The sequence below is a fragment of the Seriola lalandi genome, unplaced genomic scaffold, assembly GCF_002814215.2.
Source record: "Seriola lalandi dorsalis isolate HSWRI2012SDOR001 ecotype SW California unplaced genomic scaffold, Sedor1 jcf7180002054958, whole genome shotgun sequence".
Taxonomy (NCBI): Eukaryota; Metazoa; Chordata; class Actinopteri; order Carangiformes; family Carangidae; genus Seriola; species Seriola lalandi.
The window spans coordinates 747,623-774,747 of NW_019525509.1; the positions used below are offsets into that span (position 1 = coordinate 747,623).

Here is a 27,125-nt window from a genome sequence, read left to right on the forward strand (position 1 = left end):
GTGTGTGTGTGTGTGTGTGTGTGCGCGCGCGTGTGTGTGTGTGCGCGTGTGCACAACACAGGAAGTCAACCTATTTATCAAACAGAAGTGTAAGATTGTGGCTGCATGTCAGACACAGTGTGTCTGTCTATAAGCCACAAAGATTTTACCTGCTGTATTGAGACATGACTGTACTGTCTCAAAACACAGCCTTCCTGACTGAGAAAATAAATCTACAACAGGGAATGCAAGTGCAATTTTAAAAATTCTTTAATTTATATCTTTAAAATTAAAAACATCTGAATTGCATTCTACCACCTCCAAAGGCACAGTCATACTTATAGCAGACCAAATTCATAAAACACTGCCACTGAACATCTTTTTTTTTCTCAATTTGTTTTGTACATAAGAAACAATGCACTATAAAAAATGACTTAACATTTTTCTTAATGGGTAAACAATGGCCATTCTATATGCTGTAGATCATTAAAAGACTGGAGTGATATGTACTCAGCTGTGGTAGCATTAGACTCCATATAAAGGATGATGTGCTGGCTTGAGGCTGGCAGTGCTCATTGAAGACATGTGCACTGCAGCTATTTAAAAGACACTGTATTTAAAAATCCAAAAATGACATGTTTGCAACAACCAATCTTGATGAACAGTGTTTAAGAATATGGATGTTTGAAGCAAAACAAAGCCATTGGCAGGAGGGCGGAAACGCAGTGAGACAGGGGAGATGAGCATCAGTGGAGGACTGTGCAGAAAGAGCAATCAGATCTCTCACTTCTCACCAAATTCTCTGAACCACGCAGAGTGGTGCGAGAAATCTGACACCTGCACCCCACCATTAAAAACACCTAAGACTTCAAAGAAAATGAAAAACATTTCAGACTAACTCTCTTGGAGTTTTAAAGACAACAGTCAATATGTGCAAAGAGGCAGGGCCTTAGCCTGTTTGTGGAAAAAGTCATCAGGTATGAAATAGGATTGATAACTGAACGTACAATCACAAATCAATAATGCACGCAAAGGTTGCTTACAATGTGTGACGACACAGCACCATACACGGCACAAGAGGTTCACTTAGTGACAACAAAATTCAAAATAGTGGATAAATATACAGTAGAATATAAGTATATCACCGTTCTTACTCAGGCACAGTCCTCCTTAAAACATAGAGAGAGAATTTAAAAACAACAGGATCTGGAATCAAAGCAAACAGGTTTGGCAAACACATGGATAAACATATTGAAATAAGGCAAGAAAATGATATGTCAAAGGAAAATGAGGCAACAGAGGAACTTGGAATGGACAGGAATGAAGCACTTTAAATATATGACACATACAGTACCTCTCTCATGGAACCAGATGTTCAATAAAAGAGAGAGGATTTTTTGCAGCAACTAATGGGAGCCCCTATTCCACAGCTGTAGCTTTATCTTTACAAGTGTGTGTAGCAGCTGCGACAGGCACTCCAAGAACACAACATTTTCTTTACAGGCGAATAAAATCAAACGGAGAATCTACACACATCTCCCGAATCAAAACCTTTGAATGCCTTAGAAAATATCTACAGAAGAAAACAGTCAACACTTGGCATGACTCACAATCACACAACCAGACACACAAATAAACATACACCATCATGGAGAAGCAATGTTCAGTCAGCTTCCAGAAGTAGGAGCAGAGCAGTGAGACCCCAGTGCTCCTACAAGCAGACAGAAAAACACACACTCTCACACACACACACACACACAAACAAAACAAATCCACCCATGAGTCCATCCGTCTGCTGTCATTAACAAATGTCTCTTACCTTATGAATGAATTAGTAACAACTAAATTCAGCAACCACTTACTATAAAAGGCCCACCCCTCCCTCTCCCCGTAGAAGTTACCTTTACACACACACACACATCACAGTATTGTCAAGATCACTTTGATACGGCAGTGACAATTTCAGGAGGATCTAGAGTGAGCATAACTTTCTCAATGAGGAGACAGCGAGGCTACAGGTTGCAATGCAATGAGAGAAAAAAAACAAAAAACACACGCATGCCTGGCTCTAGTTCATTTTTTACAAATCCATACAACTGAAGGTTAAAATGCTCTGTGTTTCTCTTTGCATCGAGAGAGTCTGGTTTTTGAAGCCACATCCTATTGCAATGCCAATGATTTTGTAATGAATCAATGGTGCCAACAGGTGGTTGTGCCATCCAGGCAGCAGCAGTTACTGAATGAGTGTGTGTTTTCATTGTGTGTGTGTGTGTGTGTGTGTGTGTGTGTGTGTGTGTGTGTGTGTGTGTGTGTCGTAAACAAGTGGGACAGTTACAGTATGCAGCGAGAGTGTGCACACACATTTACAAGATCTATATACAAGTGTCAAGAGTATAAATTAGTGTTTTTTACATTATGTGTACACGTGTGTGTGTGTGTGTGTGTGTGTGTGTGTGTGAGTGTGTGTGTGTGTTTATGATCTATGATATAATCAACCCACATCTAGCAGTGTTACTCTGTGGTTAGTTGTCAGCTGACCCGGTGGTGAAGAGGACTCTCTGGTCGGTTCTGGCCAGCTTGGCAGGAGGCTCCAGAGACTCCTCTCCTAGCACCGCCCCATCTGAGGGAAGGGACAGCTCCTGACCCTCCTCATCACTCTCGTCCTCCTCTTCCTCATCCTCTTCTGGCATAGACAAGGGTAAAGGAGTTGGTTACAAACAAAGCTTGGAACATGACCGTAGTTAGTCTGAGATACAGTAAAAAACACGGTGCAGAGTGGAAGTACCTTTGTCAGGGTCCAGCTGGTTTAAACCCCGGCCTAAACTGGCAAACTAATGGCAAGAAGGGAATGTGTTAGTGCTGTAAATATGGCTTGCATTGTTTATTTCATTTATGTGTGTGTGTAATGGTACCTCTCCCATGACAGCAATGGGGGTCTCTCCTTTAGCCTGGGCCACTCTATGCTCTATCAGGTAGTACATGTACTCGTCATACAGCAGGCGGATCAGATGAAAGGAACCAAAACTGGCTGCACTCCGCAGGGTTAGGTCCCTGATCACCATGGAACTGGAGAGCAGAGATGGTGGAAATGAGGAAATTGTGACACATATTTTCGGTTACTATATCACATCTTCTGTAACCAAAAACAGGAAGTGTTTCTCAGCGCTGTATTGTGACAAAGAATGAGTCAACTCAGTGCTTATCTGTGTTCCATTTTAGTCGCTGGTTTCTTTGAATTCTTTATTTCAGCTGAAAATGTGCAATTAAACTGATGGCAATTAAACTGATGCTAAAAATGATTTTGGCTATTTTGTTACTAGGGCTGCAGCTAAACTGATTGATTGATTGCTCAGTCTACAGTAAAAAAAAAAAAAGGTTGAAAATAGAGAGACTCATATATCAGCATAACAAATTTGTGCCATTCTGTTTCGGGAATTTAGTGACTTTAAGGTTGTGACATGAAGAAGAGAGAAAATCTTGCAGCTGACTCTCCCATCACACCTGTAAAAGGACCACTTGAGCAGGAAGAGCTTGGCGGCCTTAGGGAAGGCGGGGCTGTGCTGGTACGGCTTTAGGACCTGGGAGACCACACCATCCAGCCATGCAGCCCACTGCTCCAGGGAGTTCTGCTGCTGAAGGGTCAGCTTGAAGTCCTGCTCCAGCCGCTGGACAACCCGGTCTTCACACCGGCACACCCATGAAGCCTGCTCCTGCAAAAGGCGGACAGGATGGAGGTAACGTGTCAGTAGGAGCTAGCTGCATATGGCATTAGTTGAATCAGTAAAGGGCAGCGGGGTGATGCAACCTCAAACACTGAAATTCATGTGCAGTGGCATGAATGCTGCCAGCGCACACAGCATTCAGAGACTTAACTAACCTGGACGTTAGCAAAGTCAACGCGGTTGAGGTCAGAGAGCATCTGGTTGATCTGAGCTGTGTTCTGGAGGACAGCTCGGGCCGCCTGGGCAAGGTGGTTCAGACTGGTGTAGCGACGCAGTGTCTGAGCAAATGCATTGGCTGAAGTTACCTGAGAGAGCACAAGGAGGAGAATGATGGGTCAGACATCAAAAATATATGGCTCCGAAAACATGTTGTTCCACCAACTGCAAGCTAATACAAGAGGAGAGTACCTTGATGCGAACCATTTCCTCCGGGATGTTCATCATGGCATTGGTCAGCCAGCTCTCCAGGCTCTTGGCAAAGTTGCGGATGGCTTGAGTTAAGGCACCTTGTTGACAACAAATTTTGTTCTGGTCATTTCAGAGTAAATTTCCATTTCCTTATTCCATGAGAATGTACCGGGGTAAATGGTTATGCAACACCTGGTTCACATAGCCAAGTTTTTGCTGGATGAACAAATTTCTTGGCCATGTACTGTATATGAATAACCAGATTTCCAATGTGATTTCAATTTGCATTTGAGACAAAGACCCAGGACATGGGAAATATTTCTGTAGCACTTGTGCAGGAGGATTAAAGGAAAGGTTCTTCCTCACAGCAGTGTACAAAGTAATTACTTTGAAGTCAGACTAAAATTGAAACTGAAACAAAAACAAATCAGTGTAAATACCAGTAAGTCAATTTCAACTGAAGAACAGTATATTGAAGAACATGTAGAACTGTTTGTTTATGTGAAATGTCAGTATTACCTCTGCTCTCTCATTCTAAATAGTTCCAGTTGATTCTTAGGCTTAAGAGGAGCTCTTAATTGGGATATTTGTATCGACATTTAGTGTGGGTATGCACATATATGCATTAATGCCAACTGGAAGCTGAATTAAATAGTTTTTCTGTGGGAGTTGGACGGTCAAGGTGTTTTACTGCATATTCATACTTATTGTAGGGTCTTACTGGGGATGGGCCTGAGGACATCAGGGATGAGGATCTCCACCAGGCCCTGGTACAGGCTGTTGTCACAATCACGGCTCCAGCGCAGCACTGGCTCATACTTGCACAGCAACACCAGGCAGGATTTAGGGAGACGCTTCTCTGACTCATCATGACTGCCAAGACACACACAGTTTCTATGAAAACAGTGCTGCTAAAGCAATAGGATAATTTCTTATTGTGTTCAGGACGGGAAATTAATTCTGAGTGTTTGCCAAGACTTAAGCACTCACACAGCCAACGTGGCATCTCCAGCCTGACTCTGGCTGAACCTCCAGAAGGTCTTCCACAGTGTTTCCACCAGGGTAAACTGCAAGTTGACCATCACATCCAGAATGGCCTGAAAGAACACACAGAAAATATCTCATACATTACTGGCTGATAATGAATGACTAAGCACATACAAATCATCAAAAGATGAGACTCTCACAATGTGAGGAAAATAAGGACAATAGGTATTACTGGACTTAACTTTTGATGTTGGCTGAGTGTTTTGAAACCCAACCCACGAAACCTCTAGTTTGTATTGTACTTGTATTGTTTGGAGAGTCCGCCTACAGTATTTGTAACTGTCTGTAGACTGGCAATCCAAATAAAGCGTACCTGTATTGTCCTACCTTATGTAAGTTACAACTGGTCTACTTCGATTTAAACTAGAGCTCCACTGACCCAATGAAAAATGGATAGAAAGGTCAACCTCATAAACACTCAATGGGAGGCAACCAGCTAACCAGTGTCCTTTCAGTCGATTACCTCACAGTGTTCTCTGTACAGCAGCTGAAAGCTCTTTATGTGCTCCAGCTCGATGCCTTCTGGCAGAGACTTCCCCTGGAGGTCAATGTCTGGGAACTCTGGGAGAGCTCTGGATGCATCTGAAAAACAGGACATAAGAAAACTAGATACTCAGAGAGAAATCAAATGAGTGAATGTATATACATATTGTATTCTCTCAATAATACTGCGCCATCATACCATTAGACTTACAAATTTTCTTTAAGTTAAATCCTTAACATCATCACCTTCATACCTGTAGGTATTTGTTCACTGTCCACTGAACTCACCAAGGAACTGCTGGTACTGCTGAACCTGGGTGCTGATGTCCACATGTCCTGACCCCTGCTGCTGTTGCTGCTGCTGGCCTGCTCCTGATGCTGTGCCATTGGTCATTCCTTCCACTTTATGCACAGGCTTCAACCTAGTTGAAACAAGGACAAGACAAAGACAATGAATGATACAGTGAAATAAAATGGCAATTCTGTCTCATCATATAAAGATATCTGGAACTGTAAGAAGAGTTCAAATAAGATATATGGGAAACATGAGTCAGTGACAAAGCTATGTGAAGGAATATGAAGGAAAGAGATTCATGGAAAAAAAAAAGAAATGGTTACAGTGGTGTAATGATAGACAATCAGTGTTTGAGTGTGTGTGTAGGGACATTTACGTGTGTACCTCTGTTTCTGTGAGAAGGGCTGCTGCCTCATGGCCAGATGTTGCTGGTCTTCCATCAGACGGAGAAGAGATGAGCCTGCCTTGATCCTCAGCCCATAGTAGTGGTATTTAGAATTACCCCTGTCAAGAACAGATAAAACATGTTTAACATGAAACTGGACCTCGTATAAAAACATTTTTTTACAAAAACATTTTTTACATGTGGTCTATATAAACCTTAAGTAACTCCTCCTGTGAAGGGATTTTTCTGGTTCTAGTCTTTTCTTATTTTGTAGGCCCAAACTCCAAGAGTTCAGGTCATAAAGACCTCATAGTGTTATACAGTGGTTCACTGTTTAGCCACAATTATGACTGATAAGAGTCCAATTGGAGCCACCTTAATCCTCTGTTTTTATGGTAATCAAGGTCCTATAGATAAGTATGTGGGGATAAGCATAATTTACAGAAAACTGCCAAAATGCAGTTTCAAAGAAGGGTGAGTTGGAAGTAGGGGGAAAGGTAAGACAGGTAATGTGACAAAGACCAGGTTTAAGTGCTCAACAAGATCTTCATCTTCACGCATATAGGTTAAGACTACATATTAGCCTTATTTGCACAAGGTATGGAGACAAACCATGCGATGCCTAGGAATATATATGTAGGAGCACCTTCGGAAAATGGTGTGGCATTACGCCAATTCACTACTGCATTGTACTGCTCATCATTTTCTCCTTGGCGTCAAGCTTTCAACAAATATTTCTGCCTGAGGCATCTCAATCTGAACTCCTGATGAATGTCATTTCTTCAGCCCATAAGAATTTCAACCACACCTCTAAAGCCACATACATAGACTTAATAAAGACTGATTTTAAAATGTATGTCTTTAATTTCATAAAAATACAATAACCAAATGTATCATATCATTTAATTAAACCAATATAACCAAACATTTCTAAAAAGTCAATCTTGCCTCCTCACTCTCCCCTCCTCTGTCAAACTCACGCACCCACACACATGCTGTCTGTCTTCATCTCTACCCACATTTCTTCCTACACTTGAACATTTTGCAACACTCTGAAGAGCTCTGTAGATTTTTTCTGGAAAAATCTTCATTGTTCTTCTGTAAGGAAACTTTGCATATATCCAATAACTGAGATCTACATGCATATGGATTATATGTATAGAGCTGGTGTCTGTGAAACGAATAGTTTGCCATATAGCTCTTTGCTGCTGACGTGCACTGCTGTGTTAGGAAGATTGTGGGGAAAAGTGTTGTCTCTGCAGTTGCAGTGCACTCTGTCTCTGTTTGCCTGCTCTCTCTGTGATGTCATGTTGATATTTAAAACTGATCATTGAGCAAGTCAGCAGAAACAAATTAGGCAGAAAAATACATTTGAAAATTTGCGCAATAGTAAGGGTGTCAATATATACCCTAGCATGTCATACAGGGAACTTGTGGGTTTGTGTGTATATTTTCTATCATGTCTTCTATACTTGAGTTTAGGTGTCTGATGACCCATCTTACCTTGTGCCCAAGCGTCGTGTGCGTAGCCCCATGAACACAGATCTAATAAGTTTCCCAAAAGAGGCAGCATTAACAGGTTCTAGTTTCTGCTCCTGGCAGTGCAGCAGATAGTGGCAGTAGAGGGTTGAACGTGGCAGACTCACTCCTTCAGCTGTCTCATAGTTGTCCAGCAACCACTGTACCTGACACGCAGGCAACGAAAAAGAGAAAACAGCTGGTGCAGTTAGCAAAGCCAATAGATACAAACACAAAAACACACCTCAACACATTGCACACATAAATATGCACACTTATTTGCAAAAACATCACACACATTTTTCAGCTTAATATTCAGAACATGCACACACATTTTTCTAATCAATAAATTACACAAACATAAAAAAAATAAAAAAAATCCATTCTCATTTACAGTTTGTCGATCATTCACGAATGAAAACACAAATACATTTGTTTGCGTGCCGTGGCATACAACTTTGGTATGCAATGAATTAATGACCTGGAATACTGATGGGATGTTTGCCAAAACATAGTTTGTTTACCATTATCTTATGAGGTTCAATACGATGAATTTGGGATGAACAATATAATGCCGGGGCATTTCAGGCAAATTAAAAATGCCCCTGATCACATGCACGGTAATGATATGAAAATGATGAGGTCATAGTTTTGTTTTCTTTGAGGAGGAAATCACAGTTAAAAATTCTGTATACAACAAGTTTTATTATGATCACTACAAGTATAGTATTATATAACCCACAGCTCACATTTTATGGTCCTAATACAAATCCCCACATTTTTTAATTGTGCTTTCCACTTGACAAAACTCAACTATGACAACATCAGTGCGCGCCACCAAAGCATTGTGTGGATGAGAACAAAATGAGAAGAAATTCCTGCGCTTGGCGCCTCTGCATACCTTCTTGTCTGCCGACGGCACGCTACTCTCCTCGCCCTCTGTAATACTCACAGTGGCTGGAGAGGCGCGGGCGGTGTGTGAGTAGTTCTGACTGTTGCCAGTTGCCCCTCCACTGCTGCTGCCCAGCATGTAACCCCCCTGGATCACATAACTGCTTGCCGCGCCACCGTTGGTGCCTGCCCCATCCCCTGCCCCATTGGTGGTGCCACCTGTGGTCACTACTGTGGTTCCTCCCCCTGCTGCACTGGTGGGCTGGGCCACAAACATGGATACAGCCCCTGTTGTGCCAGCAGTCACAGAGACGGTTAAAGGGGTGCCAGGGGTAGAAGCCTGTGAGCCTGATGTTGGCTGACCTTCATAATACTGGGCAGCTGTCGTTTGGGTGTACAGGGGTGTGTCAGTGTAAGGAAAGGTGCTGGAGCGACTAGATAAGAAACATGGAGAGATGTGTTAGAAAATTACATCATAAAAAAGATAAAAGTTCTGTCTGGATGTGTTATAAAATTATAGACATTTTATTCTAACATGGTGCTGGTGGTGTAGTTGGTATCTCCTCCTTCCACATACTGAACTTGATTGGTGTACACGTGTTGGACTGGCACTGGTGTGAGCTGCTGCTGGACCTAAGGAGCGAGCACACACACACGCACACACACACACACACACAAATCCAATAAATCCTTGCTCGCCTATTCAGCCCATATTCACTGTATCATCACTTGAGAATTCTAAAAGCTTTCATACATAGTCCCTTTACAATTCTAACTTTCTAACTTTCTTTTTAAATTTCTTTGTCAGGCAGATTTTCTGTTCCCTTAACTCTATAGTAGCAGTCTCCCTTGTGTTCCTGACCTACTTGGAAAGTGGTAGTTGTAGCCTGCAGTGGTGGCTGATCTGGGCTTGAGCTGGGGACTGCAGGGTGGGTTCCTGTCTCTTTCTCCACACGCACAGAATGCAAGAACAGTGACTGGTAATACTGAAGGAGATCCAAGGGGAAGCAGGAGGGCTTGCTGCACCAGTCTTTTATGTAGTTTGTTGATGCCCAGACTAGGCCCTCCGGCTGTCCTATCTCATCACGCACCTGCCATTCTTCTAGACTGTTTTCCCTGACTAACGCTATCACCTCTGTGGAAGGGAGGAGCTGGAAACCAGCAGAGGCAGGTTTGACCATGGTGTGATTAGTTGACTAATAATTAGCCGAAATGTGCAGTAGCTGTTAAATTTTGGATGTGTCAGAGGGCAAATGTTATCCACTTTTTGTGCTGGAAATATTGTATTCCAATAACGTGTATAAGTCAGAGATGGTACAAATGATTGTCAGACATCATATTTGACCATCGATGATGAATTGTGCTACTGTGTGTGTGTGTTTAACTTACTTCCTGGCTGATATGAACAGGCTGTAGACTAGTGACACTGAGCTGGGTTCCTGGCTCAGTCTTGGCTATCTGAGCGGTGGCCTGCACCACGGACCTCTGCTAAGATAAAGACGCTCTTTAGTTCCAGAGTCAAGGAAACATTAACTTCGTGTTGTGCTTGTGCATGTGTGAATTAATGTATATTACCTGTTGAGCTGTCTGTACCTGCTGAACAACCTGTGTGGGAACTCCTGTCTGCACCACAGCTGGAGGGGGACTAGAGTCCGACACGCTGTCACTTGAGTGAAGAGAGCCCTCTGAAGGACAAAGAGCGAATGTAAGTATCTTCACAAGCTCACAACATGATTATTTTGCTTTCATGAGGTGGATGAGATACTGCCAGTCCATTCCACCATTCAGGAAAGTTACAAACTTTTTTAGGCATGATAGTTAAAGTTGCTAACAACAAACACAGCACAAGGAATATTGTATTGAGGCAACTAATGTGTTTATTTGTTAGTGTAAAAGTAATTTAGTTACATTCAATAGAACTTTTTAATATATTAACTGATTGCCTCTTAATTTTGATAAAGTCAGGACATTTTATAATGTATAAAAAACATATTACAAAAATTATAGAAGACATTTAAAAACAATCGCTTCAATTTATAAGACATAAGTCTTTAAGCACAAGCACTCCAGTTTTATGAGGCGTACCCACTAAAATATGGATTGATTAGTAAAGTGGTGCTTCTATGCATGTATAATTGTAAAGCTCTAAATTGGTCTGGTCTATGTTAGAGTCAAAAGCATATAGTGGTATGTAATGTTCAGCCTTTACCTGTGACTGTAACAACAATGTACTGGGGAGTGCTTTGAGCATTTCCAGACTGTGTCGGGGAGCCCTGGATCTCAGCAGTTACATACTGAGTCTGAGCTGGCTGGGCCTGTGCTGTGGACTGGGCTTGACTACCAGCTGCAGGCTTCTGAGTGGTGATGGAAGTGGCTTGTTCAGTGGGAGTAGCTTGGCCTGTGGGTGTGACAACAGTGGGAGTAGCCACAGTAGTCTGAATCTCAGCAAGAAACTGAGGGGCAGTTGCTGGAGTGGAGCTGGTGTCAGGTTGCCCCGGTGTGACGGAAACACCAGCCCCCTGGGGTTGGGCTGCCGGCTGGATCTCACCTACGTAGCCTGAGGAGGCCATTACAAGAGCTGGGAATCACCCTAGGAAAAAGAACAAAGTGACTAGTTAAACATGTCTACTAAATATTAAGGATGTTCTGATTTGAATTCATCCAAGGTTGACAATTTTCCTCACAGGATCAATTAAGTCTATCTATCTGTCTATTTATCCTGAATAAATATACGGTAGTTGTTTGTTTCCAGGTTGTGGAAATGTTGGTTAGACTAACCTAATGTTATTTGATCTTTCAAGCTGCTGTATCATTCAGATAGAAACAGGCAGGGGATACAGGGTAAGAAGGATACAATACTCAATTTTGAAGAATGGAGCAGAATAAAATGTAATGAATCACAGCTTGTAGTAAAATATTATTTTCAAATGTTCAAAGTTCAAAGTATCTCTATTGTCCCTTACAGGGAAATTGATTTGCAGTCAGGCTATACCTAAACATGCATGCCCAAGAACACACATAACACCAACAATGAGTATGGCATGATGGTCAGAGTAAAAGTTCATTCAACAAGGTCAAGTGCAAAATTCAAGTACACGGCCTGTGCAAATAAGCAATATTTAGACAACTGGTCTGGTATTGTAACTAGTAGTACAGAGTTATTCATTAATATTTCAGAGTAGGGAGAGCTTCAACATCAGGCCAGTAATTTTTGTTGTATTATCTCCAACAAGTGCAAGTGTAAAATAGTCATCAACAACAGATGTGGCTCTGATCACAAACCCCTCCCCTCCCTTACTTTATAACATCAATCTGTGGTCAACAGTTGATATCTTGGAGACATCAGGAATATTTCTAAATTCTCATATGTAGCCTACATGCAACTTAATGAGTAACCGTGTTCTTTCTGAAAGTATTACTGTGGCTGACGTATTGGTGGTGCATCTAATGTGTGGGGGAGGAGCATTGACTGGAACAAGCATTTTGGTGTCTCATTACCTGTAATGTGATCACACAGCTTATGGTCTTTCACATATACATGAATGCCCGTGGCACAGGTAGGGAAAATCCCTTACCACATTGCATTGATACTGCAGTACATTCTGTTGGTATGGTTTGTGTAACGCACAATTATGAGAAGAACACGTACACTTTGACATTAAGTTATAAACTTCGTGTATCTTTGTCGCGGGAAAAGTTTATTATAATCCGTGCTTTCAAAACCAAATGCGTTAAATGTCAATTGGCAACAAGAAACCTTTTTACAAAGATATAGAGTGGGTCATGGAGCCAAGCAGCGAACAAACCAGCTAAACTGAACTCGGACCTACTAAGCACCTGCAAAACGCCCCTCTTCGCCACACCCCTTGGATGTTAAATGTCCGCCACCTGCCCCAGCTTTCTTAAGTTTCCATTGTGGAGAGAAAGACAGTTTGCTTGCCAGTGATTGCCCCAACTCTTCCCCTGCCTCCACACTAACCCCAAAACTGTCTGAGTAGTTACTAGTTACACTTTAAACTTGACTATCCCAATCTGGCCTCCCTTTTGGGTAGTTAACGTTATGTACCCGGAGACTTGGTTTTATGTTGACTCGGCTATTGGAAAAAGCATAATGTGTTGAACCGCCATAGACTGCACGTAAAATACCGTTAAAAAGACGAGTGTCCGTTACTCGTAACTCGTTCCGCTAGCTGTAAGCAGTTGCGAGCACAAGTCTGTCGTGACAGCACTGATGCTAGCTACCTAGCAAGGTAACACTGGCAGCAAGCTAACTGGTCTCTACAACAACCGCCATTTTGTACCTTTTGCATTTGACATCGCCATAACAACGGCCTGCCTGAGTATGCATCTGTGGCTGCGTCGTCATGGCAGGCACAATCCACTGTCACTCGAATGAGAAGCGGGCACAAACCACCCCATTCAAGAAACGGACTCGACTGATTATCAGTACGACTGCTAGCTTGCAGGCTAACCTCAGCTAACACTGGGAGCCAGTTGCCTGTTATGGCTACTGAAACAACAAGGGAAAAAGCAATAGCACAATTCAGCTGAATCATTAGTGGACATAAATTATTTCCTCAACGTTAAGAGCTTCACCTCTAGTTCCACGTGTGTATTTCCCCACGGTAAAATATCTTCTTTAATTTTTACGGCGGATTCAGTTGTTGTTGTTGTTGATTCTCGTTGCTGGGTTCTTGTCGCCAGGGCTACCGTGGCTATGGCGCTTCGTCCTCACCAGGGCAACTGTTGCTACCCACCCGCTCCCTTCCCTCCCCCTTCGTTGATCTGATTGGCTGAGCGAAGCCAAATTGTCTTAAAGGCACAGGGACAGCAATTTTTTTTTACTACAAAGCCTCCCACGCCCATTTGTGGAAAATCCCTGTCTATCATCAAACAGTTTTTGCAACTGCGGTGGATGTTATTCCAGTGAAAGTAATAATGATTGATAGTATCACAGTAACTTTATCTAAAATGTAAAATAGAGTGGTTATAGCCAATACAGTTTGTGCATATGTGCTACCATTTGTCTTTGGTGAAGACCATGGGGTGATGGCATATCAATGTGGTACAGATTGATACACTGAAACCGAATTTAGTCAGCGAATGGTTTCAGGGTCCTGTAGTTTGACCTTTATGAGATAATAAACACTATAATGCAAATTCTTGTGACAGTTTGTGTTTAAGTAATTCTTTTATTCCTTTGTTCTGTAGATTTATTGTACAAATGTGTTGGACTCACACCCACTTTCTCTCAGAACGATTTGAAAGTAAAACTACATTTACTTCTAGTTCCAGCATTGCAAACAAACCAATGTTCTCATTATCATTATTGTTCAACATTATAGGATAATAAAAATAAAATAAAAAAACAGCCCAATTACAGCTATAGCCCAGGCTAGCCAGTTGGCAAACCCTAAGTCAGTTTTTATAGCTATGCAGCCATTACAGAATAAAATACAGTATAAATGCTATCATCTGTGTATTGAAACAAAACAAGCAAAAACAAATAATACAATATGTGGGACCAAAATATACAGTTTCATCTACAATGTCAATTGTCCATAAAACAAACATTTATAAAAAAGTATGGTCCATAGCATTTTGATATTGCTCCCATAACCTCCACAGGTCACTTCTATGACACTGTGTTAATCTCTGTCAGGGTGGACACCCCCCTAAAATGCCATTTTGTTTGCTTTTTATCATCACATTAATTACAAATTCATCATCCCCATTGTAATTTCCTAAACGAGCGACCTTTGGCTATGTGGATACACAGATAAAAATGTGTTTTATTTTAGTCTGACTCATAATAAGACTTCTATGTTATCTGACTTTGAAAATGTCACTGGTTCTGTCTCAGTCCTCCCAGTTCACCTTTTGGCAAAGAGATGACAGAATAAGCAATTTCCAAGAGAAAAGGAAAATGTTACATATGGAAGTTGCACAGGGTCGTGTGTGGAATAAAAATGGCAATGCTGATGTAAATATTTGTGATATCAGCTTTAATGGCCTAATATATCCCTGTAGTGGTGTAAGCGAGTGTAAAGTCTTCTTATCAGTGGAATTCATGGCAATATGCGTAATTAGGCCTGAATGATTTATTTCATGTGTTAAGGCAATGTCAGTTCACCATTTTTTATTTTTATTTTTGAAAGAAGTACCTGTTCATGATGCATCCCTTCTTTTAGGACTCAGTGGCTTTTTGTGTTGAGTATCCCTAAGCTACTCATTCCCTATGAGAAACACTCAGATGGAGAAAGAATTGTAATTGGTCAGTATGCTAAAAGTTGAATTCTTTCAAAGTGTCACATCATTTGCCTTTGTTTGACATTTTTAACCTCAATGTGCTTCCCATATCCGCAATCACTTCATGACCAATGGCTGTACAATGTTTTACATATTAAATGTAAGTGAGATCTGATGAAGTCATTATATTCAGGGACACTGAAGGTGTCAAAAGTGCTTCACATGCTGAGATACTATTAGATCATAGAGGCCTTTGACATATTCATTAATTATGCCACCTTTGCTCCGCTTTTTGTCTCCATAAAGGTCTCTGACTGTATCTCTCTTTCAAATCTGTTCTTCTCTCAGAGAAGGCTTGCGTGCGCAGTATGTATGTCTCCCTTGCAGGGCTCCAAACCCCTTTATAAACCACGCCTGGGTCACCTAGAGAGGCATAGCTCTTGCAAACACGGAGACAGAAAGCTAAGTGTCGCTCAAAGCAAATAATCAACTGTAATTTTAACTACTTTTTGCTTGCTTTATTTCATTGCGGTACTATGTGGAAAGCTACAGTACTGGCTGTGTGTCTGCTGGTGGCTGGGGTTCAGCCCATGGAGGACCCAACATATGGGGTGAAGCTCTGTGGCCGTGAGTTCATCCGAGCAGTCATCTTCACTTGTGGGGGCTCACGATGGAGACGGTCACTCAAGAGCACAGGTGAGACTGAACGTGCTACATCTTCACCATTATTAACCTTGTGATGTCTTTTATCTGCATCTTTTATGATTTCATCTATTACTTATGTATATTTTAATATGTTGACTAAAACATATCCATTCATTGTATGAGATGCACTTTTCCTCCAATTTGTGATGTTGTGATAATCACTGAAATTTCTGGATCCCTGTGAATTAACTGTATGTCCACAATGAAGTTTCTATTGTTACTTTCTAATGCTCATTTGTGATTGTGTGCAATTGTGATAACTTACCTTAACAATGGAGGGAGAAGGAAATCATATGAATGACAGATATTGTACTAATTATATTTTCATTGAATGTTCACTTTGTTTAGTGTAGTTGGCCTAGTCAGTGTTAATGGATAATCTAAATCAGATACACTATATTGAGCTATGTACTGATAAAACACCCGCCGCCCAAATGTTTATTTGAGCCTTTGACCCTGCCATAAGTTGTATGTTACATTCTATTGGCTGTAAACCAAGTAAATGTGGCATTTTTGCTGTCACTCCCTCCATCATGCCATCATCAGCAATTCTTTTAATAACAATGCAGATAATGAAAAGAAAGAACTGTTATTGACTTGCTGGGTATAAGAGACAAGCGTGGGTATTCTCTAATGCTGCTTTTATCCATTACGGCAGCAGATGTTTCAGAGGACCCATTTAGCTCCCGTCAGGATGAGTCCTCAGAGGGCTTGAGTCACAATTCGGTGGTGGAGAGTCTTCTCCAAAGAAACAGAGATCTAAGCTTCACATCTAGAGACAACCAGGAGGGAGTATTTAGCAGGCCGACCCGTTCTTTCATCACTGAGGAGATCCTAGAAGCCCTGCGCAAGGCTGACCGCAAAGGCCGGGATGTGGTGGTGGGTCTGTCCAATGCCTGCTGCAAGTGGGGCTGCAGCAAGAGTGAGATCAGCTCCCTTTGCTGAGAGTTGACCTTCGCCATCTGAGTGGATACACCGGCAGGCATATTATATACATTATTACACAAACAGACATATAAATACATACACACTTACAGTGGTTTTTCCAATTCTCATGAATTTTAGGTTGTTTTGTATGATTTTATGTCCAGTGTCTTTCAGTTAACTCATGACATGAGTTTGAAATGTTGTTTTATGTTTTAATATCTATGAAGTGTATGGAAAGGGCTGCCATGTGCTCAAAATGTTTATATATTTCTGTTAAGAAAATGCATTCCAGGCTTTGTAATGAGCAGCCTTAAGTATTCAATCTTGAGCCAAGCTGTTTTGTCCTTACCAACCACTATCAAACAGATGATAATAATTTTATTTATTTATTTATCCATTTTGCATTGACATCTGAATTGTGCACCTGAGAACTCAAGGGAATAAAATGCTTTGTTAACAATATTTGACAGCAGCATAAAAAATCACTAATGTCTAATAATGTCTCATCTTGTTTGTAAGTTATAAGTACTTTGTTGGAATTTTTAATTTGTTTCACAGCACACAGCTATATGGTTTAATGATGTATCTTCTTTTCTAAATTAAGTCTTACTTTCCCTAAAATGTTCTGCCCTTGCATTTTTTGTATTTGATAGATCATCTATAACAACATATTTTTAGACAGAGAAATTCTCAGGGGTAGAGGAAGTATTTAGATCCTTTACTTAAGTGAAAATACCACTACATTAATGCAAAATTAATCCATTACAAGTATAAGTTTTACAATCAAAATACAACTTGAATAAAAGTACAGAAGTATAATAAGCAAAATGTAGTTCAAGTATCAAAAGATCTTCATCTTTATAATAATGACCCCTGCTAACTAATATAATAGATACTATTATATATTACATATATATATATATATATATATATTATTGATAGATTGTTAATACTGATGCCTCAATGTGTAATCAACATATTACTGTTGCAGCTGCTTGGGTTGGAGCTAATTTTAACAATATACAGTTAGGTATTTTAGTTCAGTGACTCCCAACCTTGGGGCTAAGCCCCATCCTGAGGGTCACAAGATTGATCTGAGGGGTCTTGATGATGATGATGGAGTGTAGAAAAAAAGTTCTACTTGACAAATATACAAATGTTAAAACAATCATGGCCAGATGACTGGTTTGGAGCATCTCCATCAAGACATGGGTGGTGAATCAGTTGGTAAGACAAACCACAAACAAGAGACAGGGTGTTGGGGACTTTGCTGGAACAAGTCTGAAGAACTTCTTATGGGACTTAAACAATCTGCTTCTAACATAACAACAACTAGATACCAGGTCTTAGTGATTATTTGATTTTCTGTGAATCAGCTGGTCAATTTATCAACTGATCATTTCAGCTCTGTGCTGGGTGGCTACTGGGTGTTTGGGGAAATAATGAAAATGCCATGTAAAGTGAAATTAAATACGACCCCAACAATGTATATTTCAGTGAAGTAGTTAATTAAATGTACTGATGGGTTACATTTATCCATCATATAAACAGTAAGTTTGAACAAAATGTTGTTTGAGTGAAGATACTCGGGCCAATTGTCACGAGCACGTTTCTAAACTTGCAGCAACCCGTGCGCAGGAAGCGTGTCAGACCGCGTTGAGTGAAATAGGGTACAAGTGAATTCTAATCCTTTGTGTGTGTTAACGTGGGCGCGCACTTGTATTTTACGTCACTGGCAATTCCAGAAATGGGCGGGGTTACCGGCTAACAGAACGTACAAGTTCGACTCCACAACAAAGTTTTTCAGGCATCTGTGCTTTATACCGCAACAAAATGAACAACTGGCATCTCAGTGTGTCTCATAATGAGGTAAATCATTTATAATTAATAACTACTATGAGTTAGCTAATATTGAAGATCAAAAGAGCTTGCTGTAATTTAAAAAAGAACAATATTCAGGTACTAACTCCGGATTCTGCCACTTTTCACTTACACGGAGTATTTGGACCGTTCACATCAAAATGCTTGCACGTATTAGCTCGATACCACATTGATTTGAATAATAGTTTAATTTATGAGAAAATATACAGTAACATGAATGTTTATGGCAGATAGTCTGTCGGTTTGCCAAACTGCAGAGTATCGACGCCGACTACACATTTTCTTACACTTCACTGTATTTACGGTTTTAAAAACACTAACAACGCGCCTGCTTTGAAGAATGTAGCTGAAACAGGCTATAGCTCATGTGGTTACATATACATTTTCTTTGTGTATGTATGTTTATTTGTGTTTTCCACAGGCACTAGAGGCCAGGGTCCTGATGTAATGGCTACACTAAGGACAAGGTGGCTTCTGTCCATGTTGCTGGTCAACCTACCAAATTGTTGTACTCCCACAGGTAGTCTTATCCAAGGTTCTCATATTACTCACATTATGTTTGAATACAATTGTGCTTATTTTTACGTGCCTGTACTTTTTCTCTCTCTCTCTCCCTCTCTCTCTCTCTCTCCCTCTCTCTCTCTCTGTGTCTGTGTGTTTCAATTTAACGCTACTTCACACTCCAATGCATTCAGAGAAAAATATTGGCCCTCTTCTTAATCTTTCTTACTATTCTTACTTAGAGTAAGATTTTACAGACAAAATATGTCCAATTAGCTCAATTACAAATGATGCCTATAAGGTAATGCAATATAAAGGAGTATGTCTAACATATATATATATATATATATATATATATATATGTATATATCATACTGACACTAAAAACTTTGTGTTTTTAAAACAGACACAGACTATAATAAAGAATGGGCTGAGGGTTTTATGTACAGCACATGTTTTGCTTTCACTGAAAGCATTACATCGAGTGTAAACTGTTTTGATAAAAGATGGTTTGGGCCACATGCAGGTCTTATGCCTATGTGTTTATAGACTGATTATTTTAACATTAATGTCTTTACTGAAGAGGAAGTGGTGACGAAGGAAAGGTGCAGTTATTTGGACCCAGACTGATCAAAGTGCTCATTTCCTGTTACTGTTACCAACAGTGTGCTTCCCTGCAATGTGTTGCATACACACATCAATTGATCACCGCTAAAAGCTCACACGGTTACAAGAAATGGGTGAAGGTGAACAGGTCTTGTGATGAACAAGAAAAAAAGGTGTGCTTTGCAGGGATTGGCAGATACATGTATGAGTTTGTAGGACTCTGCATTTTTCTTGTGGTTACTTATGTGGTTGCTTTATATCTGTTGCTTTCTAGCTCTTTTCATGTCTTTCATCTTCTCTAGTCACTGCCTCTCTCTTTTTGTCTCTTTATTTTGACAATTAAATGTATCTTACTAAAACAGTAATGAATATTCAAAGGAATTTTACATTTCATTTGCACAAGTAAAACAGCCAAAAATTGACAGTAGATTCACAAAGGAGTTTTTAACTTATGAGCTTCAGAGAAATTTTCTAGCAGATTCTAGCAGCAAAGTGTAGTATTTATTTTGTTTTCTTGAGGCCATTTACATGCATCTGCTATGACACATGGTGGTTGAATTTTGGATTAAACATTTCAGTATGTGCCATTGCCAATAACGTCACAAATCTTTTCCTACTATGGGAGCCAGTGGATCTGCATGTATTGTTTTTGGATAGTACAACAGACTTTTTAAGAGCTCTTTATACAATATGCCAAGTGGTGTTTTAATTCAGACTGTCTTCAGATGTCATGGTTATAGAGTAAAACACTACATTGCCAGTTTATTAGGTACAACTACCTAAAACTAACATAGTCCAATACCGCAGTCTTGCAATAAATGCTACCTTCATAAAATTCATAATGCTCAGTTTTTGTTGAAACTGTCTTTGTCACAAGATAATGTCTCCATTTATTTTTTTGAATGAGTTTTGAAATAATATGATTATGATGATTAATCTGTTAATCATTATAATCATATTATTAATTATTAATCACTTTTATTTTTATCACTTACTATCTGTTTCTCCAGATCCTCCTACTCATCCCTCTCTCCCTGAGTGCTATTTCCCATGTGATGAGGAAAGCTGTAATGTAGATATCCACTGTGCTTGGGATCCAGGGCCGGACCCTCATTTCACCACAAACTACAGCCTGCACTGGGAGCCAGCAATCAGCAAGTAATCACAACCATAAATATTCCTTGTTTTAGCCATATGATATCATTAAAGTGTTGATTACAATAATCTGATAATCTGGTTTAGTTTTATCCATCTTATCATGTTTTCATGTTTTGTCTTGTCCTCCAGGGGCAGGTATGTGAACAGTCAGACGAGTTCGAGTGCAGTAATCGTTCGTGAAGACTTTGCCAACCACGGAAAGATTCGTGTTTGGGTTAAGGCTGAGAACCTTCATGGTTCCTTCACGTCTCCTGTAGTTGACCTCAACATAGCAGATATCAGTGAGTCAGTCCTCCAAATTCTCATTCATGAGTACGGACACCACCACCAAAGACAATAATAATAATGATGAATATAATAGGAGTACTTGAGGCCCTTTTGACTAGCAGAATCAGAACCTGTTTGAGTGAAAAAGTTGGTACAGAGTTGTAATTTATCTTCCAATTATTGATTTTGATTTTCAAAGTAAATTGTTTTGTGTATGTGTTTCTGTCTCTAGACAAGCCACCACCTCCTAACATCAAACTGAGGCAGCAGAAGTCAATAGAGATTGAGTGGCATTCCTTCTGTGATGAACTGGGGTTCTCTGAGGGAGCCTGTTATGTCCGGAATCGGATTGAGGCAGACCGAGTTTGGCTTGAGGTGTCTTTTCTTTTGATTTTGTCTTGCCTCTTTTACTTCTCTCAGTACTAGTGCAGTGCCTGTTCAAAATGTACTTATCTCATTGATAGTTCAATATCCTATTCAGTGATTTAATCATCATCATCATCATCATCATCATGTCACTTCTGGTTATTTTAGAGGCTGTAATTTGTGGTGCTGTTGAACTCTACTGGGTTATACTGAGAGGTGTTCCTAATATTTTCTCAAACCCATTTATATGAATTATGGTTGACAAAATATTTGGAAACCTCTTAATATAACCCAGGACAGTTCAACAACACCACAAAATCCAAAATAACCATTAAAACAAATCGACACCCAGATTCAATAAAAACTGAACATTATAATGCTCATGAAGGAAGGACAGTTGTATTGGATCGACCACACTGTGTGATGGAGTATGCTGACAGTGAGGGGACAGGGAATGGATCTAAGTCCTGAAAAAAGTTCAAAGAAAAACTGTATATTATTAACTGTGACTAAAACTGTGTCCACTGAATGCATGTTCAATCTCCTTCTTTTCCTCTTCTACACAGTATGACAGTGGACTCCTTCGCATGCATATGATTGAAAGTCCCCAGCCTTGCACAATCTATGAAATTCAAGTTCGCTGTGCCTGTGCAACAGGCTTAATAAGTGACTGGAGTACAATCCACAGAATAAAGAGCACGGAAACAGGTGAGTCCTCATTTGAGAAGTTTATATTATAGTTTCTTTCTTGTTTTTAGTCATTCTTTTTAATTGTTGAATAGTTTAACATTTTAGGCTTGATCAATATCACCCTCACAGCTGTACAATAAATATGAAAGTTGAGACTGCAGCCATTAATCTTATCTTAGCATGAAGACAGGAAACAGGGGTGTTACAACCCTGCGGATATCTAGGAGCATGGGAAGCAACATAAGTCGATTGATCTGGCAAGCAAAGCTTTTTTTGTTCAGACAGCCAAAAATTCAAATGTAAGGTAAAAAAATGCAAACTCTTTGGTCAATAACCAAATAACAGAAAGAGAACACAGAGAGGAGGCCAGGAGCAAAGGGAAGGGAAGTGACTGGCACCAAATCATAAAGCAAACAAAATCACAGCCGCCTCTGGCGCCTTCACAATGTGGCTTTTATCATGTTTCACAATTAGTCAGGAGGCTGGGGATTGGTGGTTAGGGCACAAAAAACACAGGAGGAGGGACCAGCTGAAAGAGCGTGCTCCAGCATAAGTGGGAGGTCCTGGGGTGCACAGAGTAGACGGAGGTGGTATCCCCCCTTGACAAGCGGATGATGTCAAACAGACCTAATGAACAGAAATGACAGCTCCACAAGCAAAACAGCAAAATCTAACACGAGAAGACTATCACCCATGACAGGGGAAAGCAGCTAGCCTGGCTCTGATTAAGGTTACAAAATCCACCTATCAACACCTCTATGGCTCACTAAATAACCATTTTCTCTACTAAAACAAAACATCTTTTACCTCTTGTTCAGACCCTCTTGGAAAGCCAGATATATGGTGGGACTGTGGGACATCTCCTGCAAGCTTTAACTGTGCTCTGACCTGGAAGGTAGGTAAACAAGTTATCCACAATCGTTATTAACTGATTACAAATAATGAACCAGGATCTCACTTTATGTAGACTCATCCATTGCTGCCATCTACCTGTCTTTATTTCATCCAGAACCTTGCTGCATCTCAGGCATGCAGTGTTCTGGGATATACAGTTACTCGGTTTTACAACAACGGCACAACTGTGTCTATAACTGTGGAAAGCGGCGGATTGTGCAATAAAATGCAATGCCACCTCAACACTTCTCTGAAGGATGTGTCATCGTTCAATGTGTCAGCCTTCAACACTTATGGTGCCACAGAGCCTTCTCATCTAGTTATGCCAGTACCAGGTATAAGTTGCCCCCACTTTCATATAAGTATTCACAACTTCCTAAGGCTTAAAGTAGCTCCTAACTGGCTGAATTAGGAGGATTCCAAGTAGATATAAGACACCTTGTGAATACAACCCCAGACCTTGTGCTGTGATGTTTAATATGCACTTTATTAAAAATAAAAAAACTTACTATTAATACTTAAAAATTACAGTTATGGTTATAGCCACTGTTTGAAAGTTACTGTTCTGTCTCGAAAATGATGTTACAACAATTTTACAATTATACTTTGACTGTGTCTCAGCAGAACTAACAAAGCATTTGTCTTTCTTAGGTAAAGAGAAAAATGAACAAGTTATTCAACTCAACATGAATGAAGTGAACCTCACAGTGTCCTGGGATCTGCCCTCTCAGCACACTGACAACCTGAAGGAATATGTGGTGCAGTACAAACAAGCAGGGTGTCCTACAGGCAAAGGATTTGATTGGATCAAAGTGAAGAAAAACCAAACAGTATTTTTTAAAGGTCTGTTTGATTAGGATACTTTCTTTTTTAGCAATAACTGGAATAATTGGAAATGATTACACACTTAATACATTTTGAGCTTGAAAAGTGAATTCTTAAAAATGTCAAGGACTCTAAACAAATGCGTTTTATGTTAAAGGAGGTGTACTTGTGCTGGCTATTTTCAGAGTGTCTGTTCTACTCTGGTGTGTGTCTCCACCTACAGGTCCATTTAAAAAGGTCACACCCTTCCAAGTGTCACTGTTCTCAGTATCACACAGTCTGGAAGTCCATCACCTCTCATCAGTTATTGGATATTCTCTTGAAGGAAGTAAGTTTTAATGCATTGTTTTTGGCCAGCTAAATTTCACATCTCTTCATGTTAAATGGAAGATAAACTTGTAATTGTCATGTTCCTTTCTCAATCGCTTTTCAGCTCCCTCCAGAGTGCGATCATTTAAGGTGTTTCCCGTTGCTCCAACTCAAGTGAAACTGAGTTGGGAGCCTGTTCCCCTGTTCGAGCGGAATGGGGTGATCCAATACTACCAAATAAGATTAAACAGACAAAATGGTACACACTGTCACAATATATATTACAGTTGTAGTAATAAGTAAAGGGGGGGGGGGGATTGAAATATATATATATATATATATATATATATAAACATACTTATACTATATATACACACACACACACATCTATATATAGATGTATATATGTATATATATATATATATATATATATTCATATATATGTGTGTGTGTGTGTATATATATATATATATATATATATATGTATATGTATATGTACTTAGAAAGCTAAAGTAATATTCAAGTTAGTTGGTTCCATCTCTGCCAGCTATTCTCTAAATACTCAAACTCACTCCAAACAATTTGTTTCTCCTAGTTTACAATGTCAGTGCCACACAGCATGAAAATAAGAGTTTTGAGCTGAAACATCTGAGTCCAGGCCAGGAATACGAGGTGTCGATAAGAGCTGTGACTGTAGCCGGGCCTGGAGCAAATGTCACCACAAAGTTCAAAACTGAACAGGATGAAAATTTTGGTATTGCATCACATGTCAACTCTTTCCTTTTTGACTGTATTTGCACTTAGTATGAGATGTATGATAAAATATTATAAGAGTTTCTAAGAGATGTAAGAAGTGTTTTAATCATATTAATCATATTGACACATTCAGTGGTTTATCTCTCTAATTTCTCTCTCTTTTCTCAGTGCATTTGATACCAGCCGTGCTTGTACCATCTTTGGTGTTTCTGTTGGTTGTAATATGCATTCTTGTTTTACTCTGGTGAGATAATCATCTTCAACAACTTATCTTTGACTTGTATTTCTGAATATCTATTCTCTTACCTTTGTCTCATCCATTGGCGTGGTACATCACAAGATTACATTTTAAATTAATCTTCATATTCTGTAGAGTTTGTGAGATTGTGAAGAGTGTCTGTCTTATGTCATTTTACTCTGTCTTAGTTGTTGTCGTGGAGAGAAAGTGTGTCCACTGGTGACTTCATGTTTCTGTGAGAAAGTGCCAGATCCCAGCAATAGTCACATCTTCAGACAGATGAAGCACCAGGTGAGAGACTTACTGAAATTATAGGATTTTTTTGCCCTTTGTGAGCCTTGGTCTTATCTAAGAACAGGGTTTACATTAAATGTTGAGCCTGAATAATGCCATTATTTTGCTATTTCACCAGTCATTGCTTAACCTGTTTATAAGTTTCTTACCGTGTGCTACCAAAATGTGTCTGTGTGTGACCTCCCTGCAGATAAATGACTCCTTGGCTTGGATCTGTATCCCCGTCAATGAACAACATCCCAATATCTCTATGTTGGAGGTTGTTGAAATCCAGCCCGGGGCTTTCATGTCCTCCCCGGAGAAAACCTCTGACACTGATGGATTAACAAGGCCAATTCTGAGAGATGGCTGCTCACAGATGGACTGCCAAGATGATCAGAGTGAGAATGCTGTCTTAAAGCAAGGTGGCAGGACAGACCACAGATATGGAAGAAAGGAGTACAGCAAAATGGTAGACTCTGATGAGGAGAGGGACAAGGAGGAGGACAGGGATGATTGTTGGAGCTCATCAGATGAAGAACAGCTTACATCAGGTTATGAAAAGCACTTCATGCCCACTGCTTCGGAAATACTGGAAGCTTGATGATGTCTCAACATTGGCTCATGGACATTCAACTCAGGTGTATGTTGTTTTTTTATGTGCAGAAAATGTTCAATGTGGAAATGTGATTTTAGATGATGACTCTCTGGGCAGGCATTCTGTAGCCTTTCTCTGCAGGACCCTGGAGGCTGGACTCAGGTGATTAGAGAAATTTGCCTAGTAAAACTCATGACCTGTCAGCCAGTCCCTTTCTCTACCCTTGCTTCCACCTTTTGCATTTTTTTTATTTTAGTAGGCCTATTTGGTTTGATTACATTTTCGTTTCTCCATTTGGTGTTCACTTTGGTTTAATTTTTACTTTTTCTATTTCAATTACAACTTATGTGTAGTCCCCCATGTTGAACCTGGTTGTGGAAATATAAAGCAACTATCAAACAATTTGATGTAATTTAATTTTAACTTAATTTCAGTCAGGTGTCATCAGGAAATGTTGAATGAATGCCCAGTCCCGGGGCATTCATTTGAGTAGCAGCAGAGTTTCTGACCTATTTAATTTGACCTCACGTTGAAAACACAGCAATGCCAGGGGAATATGTTTCAGTTTTTACTGGTACAGTAACGGCACAGTTCCAACACAATCATCACACAGCCATGATGTTAGGTATTACACATAATAACAAAACACATAAACCGACAATACATAGCAGACATCACTTAATCCAACAGCATGTGGCATATACAGAACAACCCAATAGTGTCAATGAAGGTGCATATAGAGTTCTTTACTAAAAACAGTGTTGAAATGCATTTGTAAGATACACTCTTGCAAAATATCAGCAATAAAAATTACATGATCATCTGAACACCTTGTAAGCTAATAACTATATTTATAAAATGTAAAAAATAAAATAATAAAAAGAAATACATAAAAAATGATGAATCATTTTTAATTAATCTTGTGAATTTTTAGGCCACAAATTTCACTTGATATTTGATTTAGACAAAACTAATAAAAAAGAACCATAGACATCTATTAAGTAGTAATTATCTTATTAATTTATATGGTGCATTTCAAACTTTAAGATACTGTAATGTGACTGACGAACCTCAACTTTATTTTGCGGTACGTGTATACTAGGCATTACAGTAAGGGCGTGCAAGAACTGATTTCAAAATAAAAAGCGATCTTC

At 39.8% G+C, this 27,125-nt stretch overlaps 3 protein-coding genes across 8 annotated transcripts; 2 read left to right on the plus strand and 1 right to left on the minus strand.

Moving 5' to 3' along the window:
- Positions 1–233: 233 nt before the first annotated feature.
- rfx1a (regulatory factor X, 1a (influences HLA class II expression)) lies at positions 234–13,464 on the minus strand. 5 transcript variants are annotated; one of them, XM_023395212.2, is made up of 18 exons: positions 13,325–13,464; positions 10,938–11,318; positions 10,304–10,413; positions 10,118–10,213; positions 9,264–9,361; positions 8,739–9,162; positions 7,823–8,004; positions 6,319–6,438; positions 5,928–6,061; positions 5,620–5,738; positions 5,100–5,206; positions 4,831–4,982; positions 4,110–4,207; positions 3,857–4,006; positions 3,481–3,689; positions 2,892–3,045; positions 2,765–2,810; positions 234–2,662 (listed from the first exon to the last, which is right to left on the minus strand). In XM_023395212.2, the coding sequence occupies exons 2-18, from the start codon at positions 11,296–11,298 to the stop codon at positions 2,502–2,504; spliced, it is 2,721 nt and encodes a 906-aa protein (XP_023250980.1). In that variant the 5' UTR covers positions 11,299–11,318; positions 13,325–13,464; the 3' UTR covers positions 234–2,501. The 5 variants fall into 5 exon arrangements, with proteins under 5 accessions (XP_023250980.1, XP_023250983.1, XP_023250982.1 ...); XM_023395215.2 differs by having other exon boundaries at positions 7,823–7,998; positions 8,790–9,162; positions 10,118–10,216; XM_023395214.2 differs by having other exon boundaries at positions 8,790–9,162; positions 10,118–10,216.
- A 1,137-nt stretch (positions 13,465–14,601) lies between these two features.
- On the plus strand, positions 14,602–17,170 carry rln3a (relaxin 3a). 2 transcript variants are annotated; one of them, XM_023395223.2, is made up of 2 exons: positions 14,602–15,673; positions 16,341–17,170. In XM_023395223.2, exons 1-2 carry the CDS (start codon positions 15,514–15,516, stop codon positions 16,625–16,627), a joined length of 447 nt encoding a protein of 148 aa, XP_023250991.1. In that variant the 5' UTR covers positions 14,602–15,513; the 3' UTR covers positions 16,628–17,170. The 2 variants fall into 2 exon arrangements, with proteins under 2 accessions (XP_023250991.1, XP_023250992.1); XM_023395224.2 differs by having other exon boundaries at positions 16,344–17,170.
- Positions 17,171–18,359: 1,189 nt separating this feature from the next.
- Positions 18,360–26,798, plus strand: il12rb2l (interleukin 12 receptor, beta 2a, like). The gene is made up of 15 exons (XM_023395139.2): positions 18,360–18,478; positions 18,912–19,010; positions 20,608–20,755; positions 20,885–21,036; positions 21,255–21,397; positions 21,955–22,096; positions 22,897–22,973; positions 23,088–23,307; positions 23,624–23,815; positions 24,021–24,125; positions 24,231–24,365; positions 24,702–24,860; positions 25,031–25,106; positions 25,289–25,391; positions 25,585–26,798. The coding sequence occupies exons 2-15, from the start codon at positions 18,938–18,940 to the stop codon at positions 25,975–25,977; spliced, it is 2,118 nt and encodes a 705-aa protein (XP_023250907.1). The 5' UTR covers positions 18,360–18,478; positions 18,912–18,937; the 3' UTR covers positions 25,978–26,798.
- Positions 26,799–27,125: the final 327 nt, after the last annotated feature.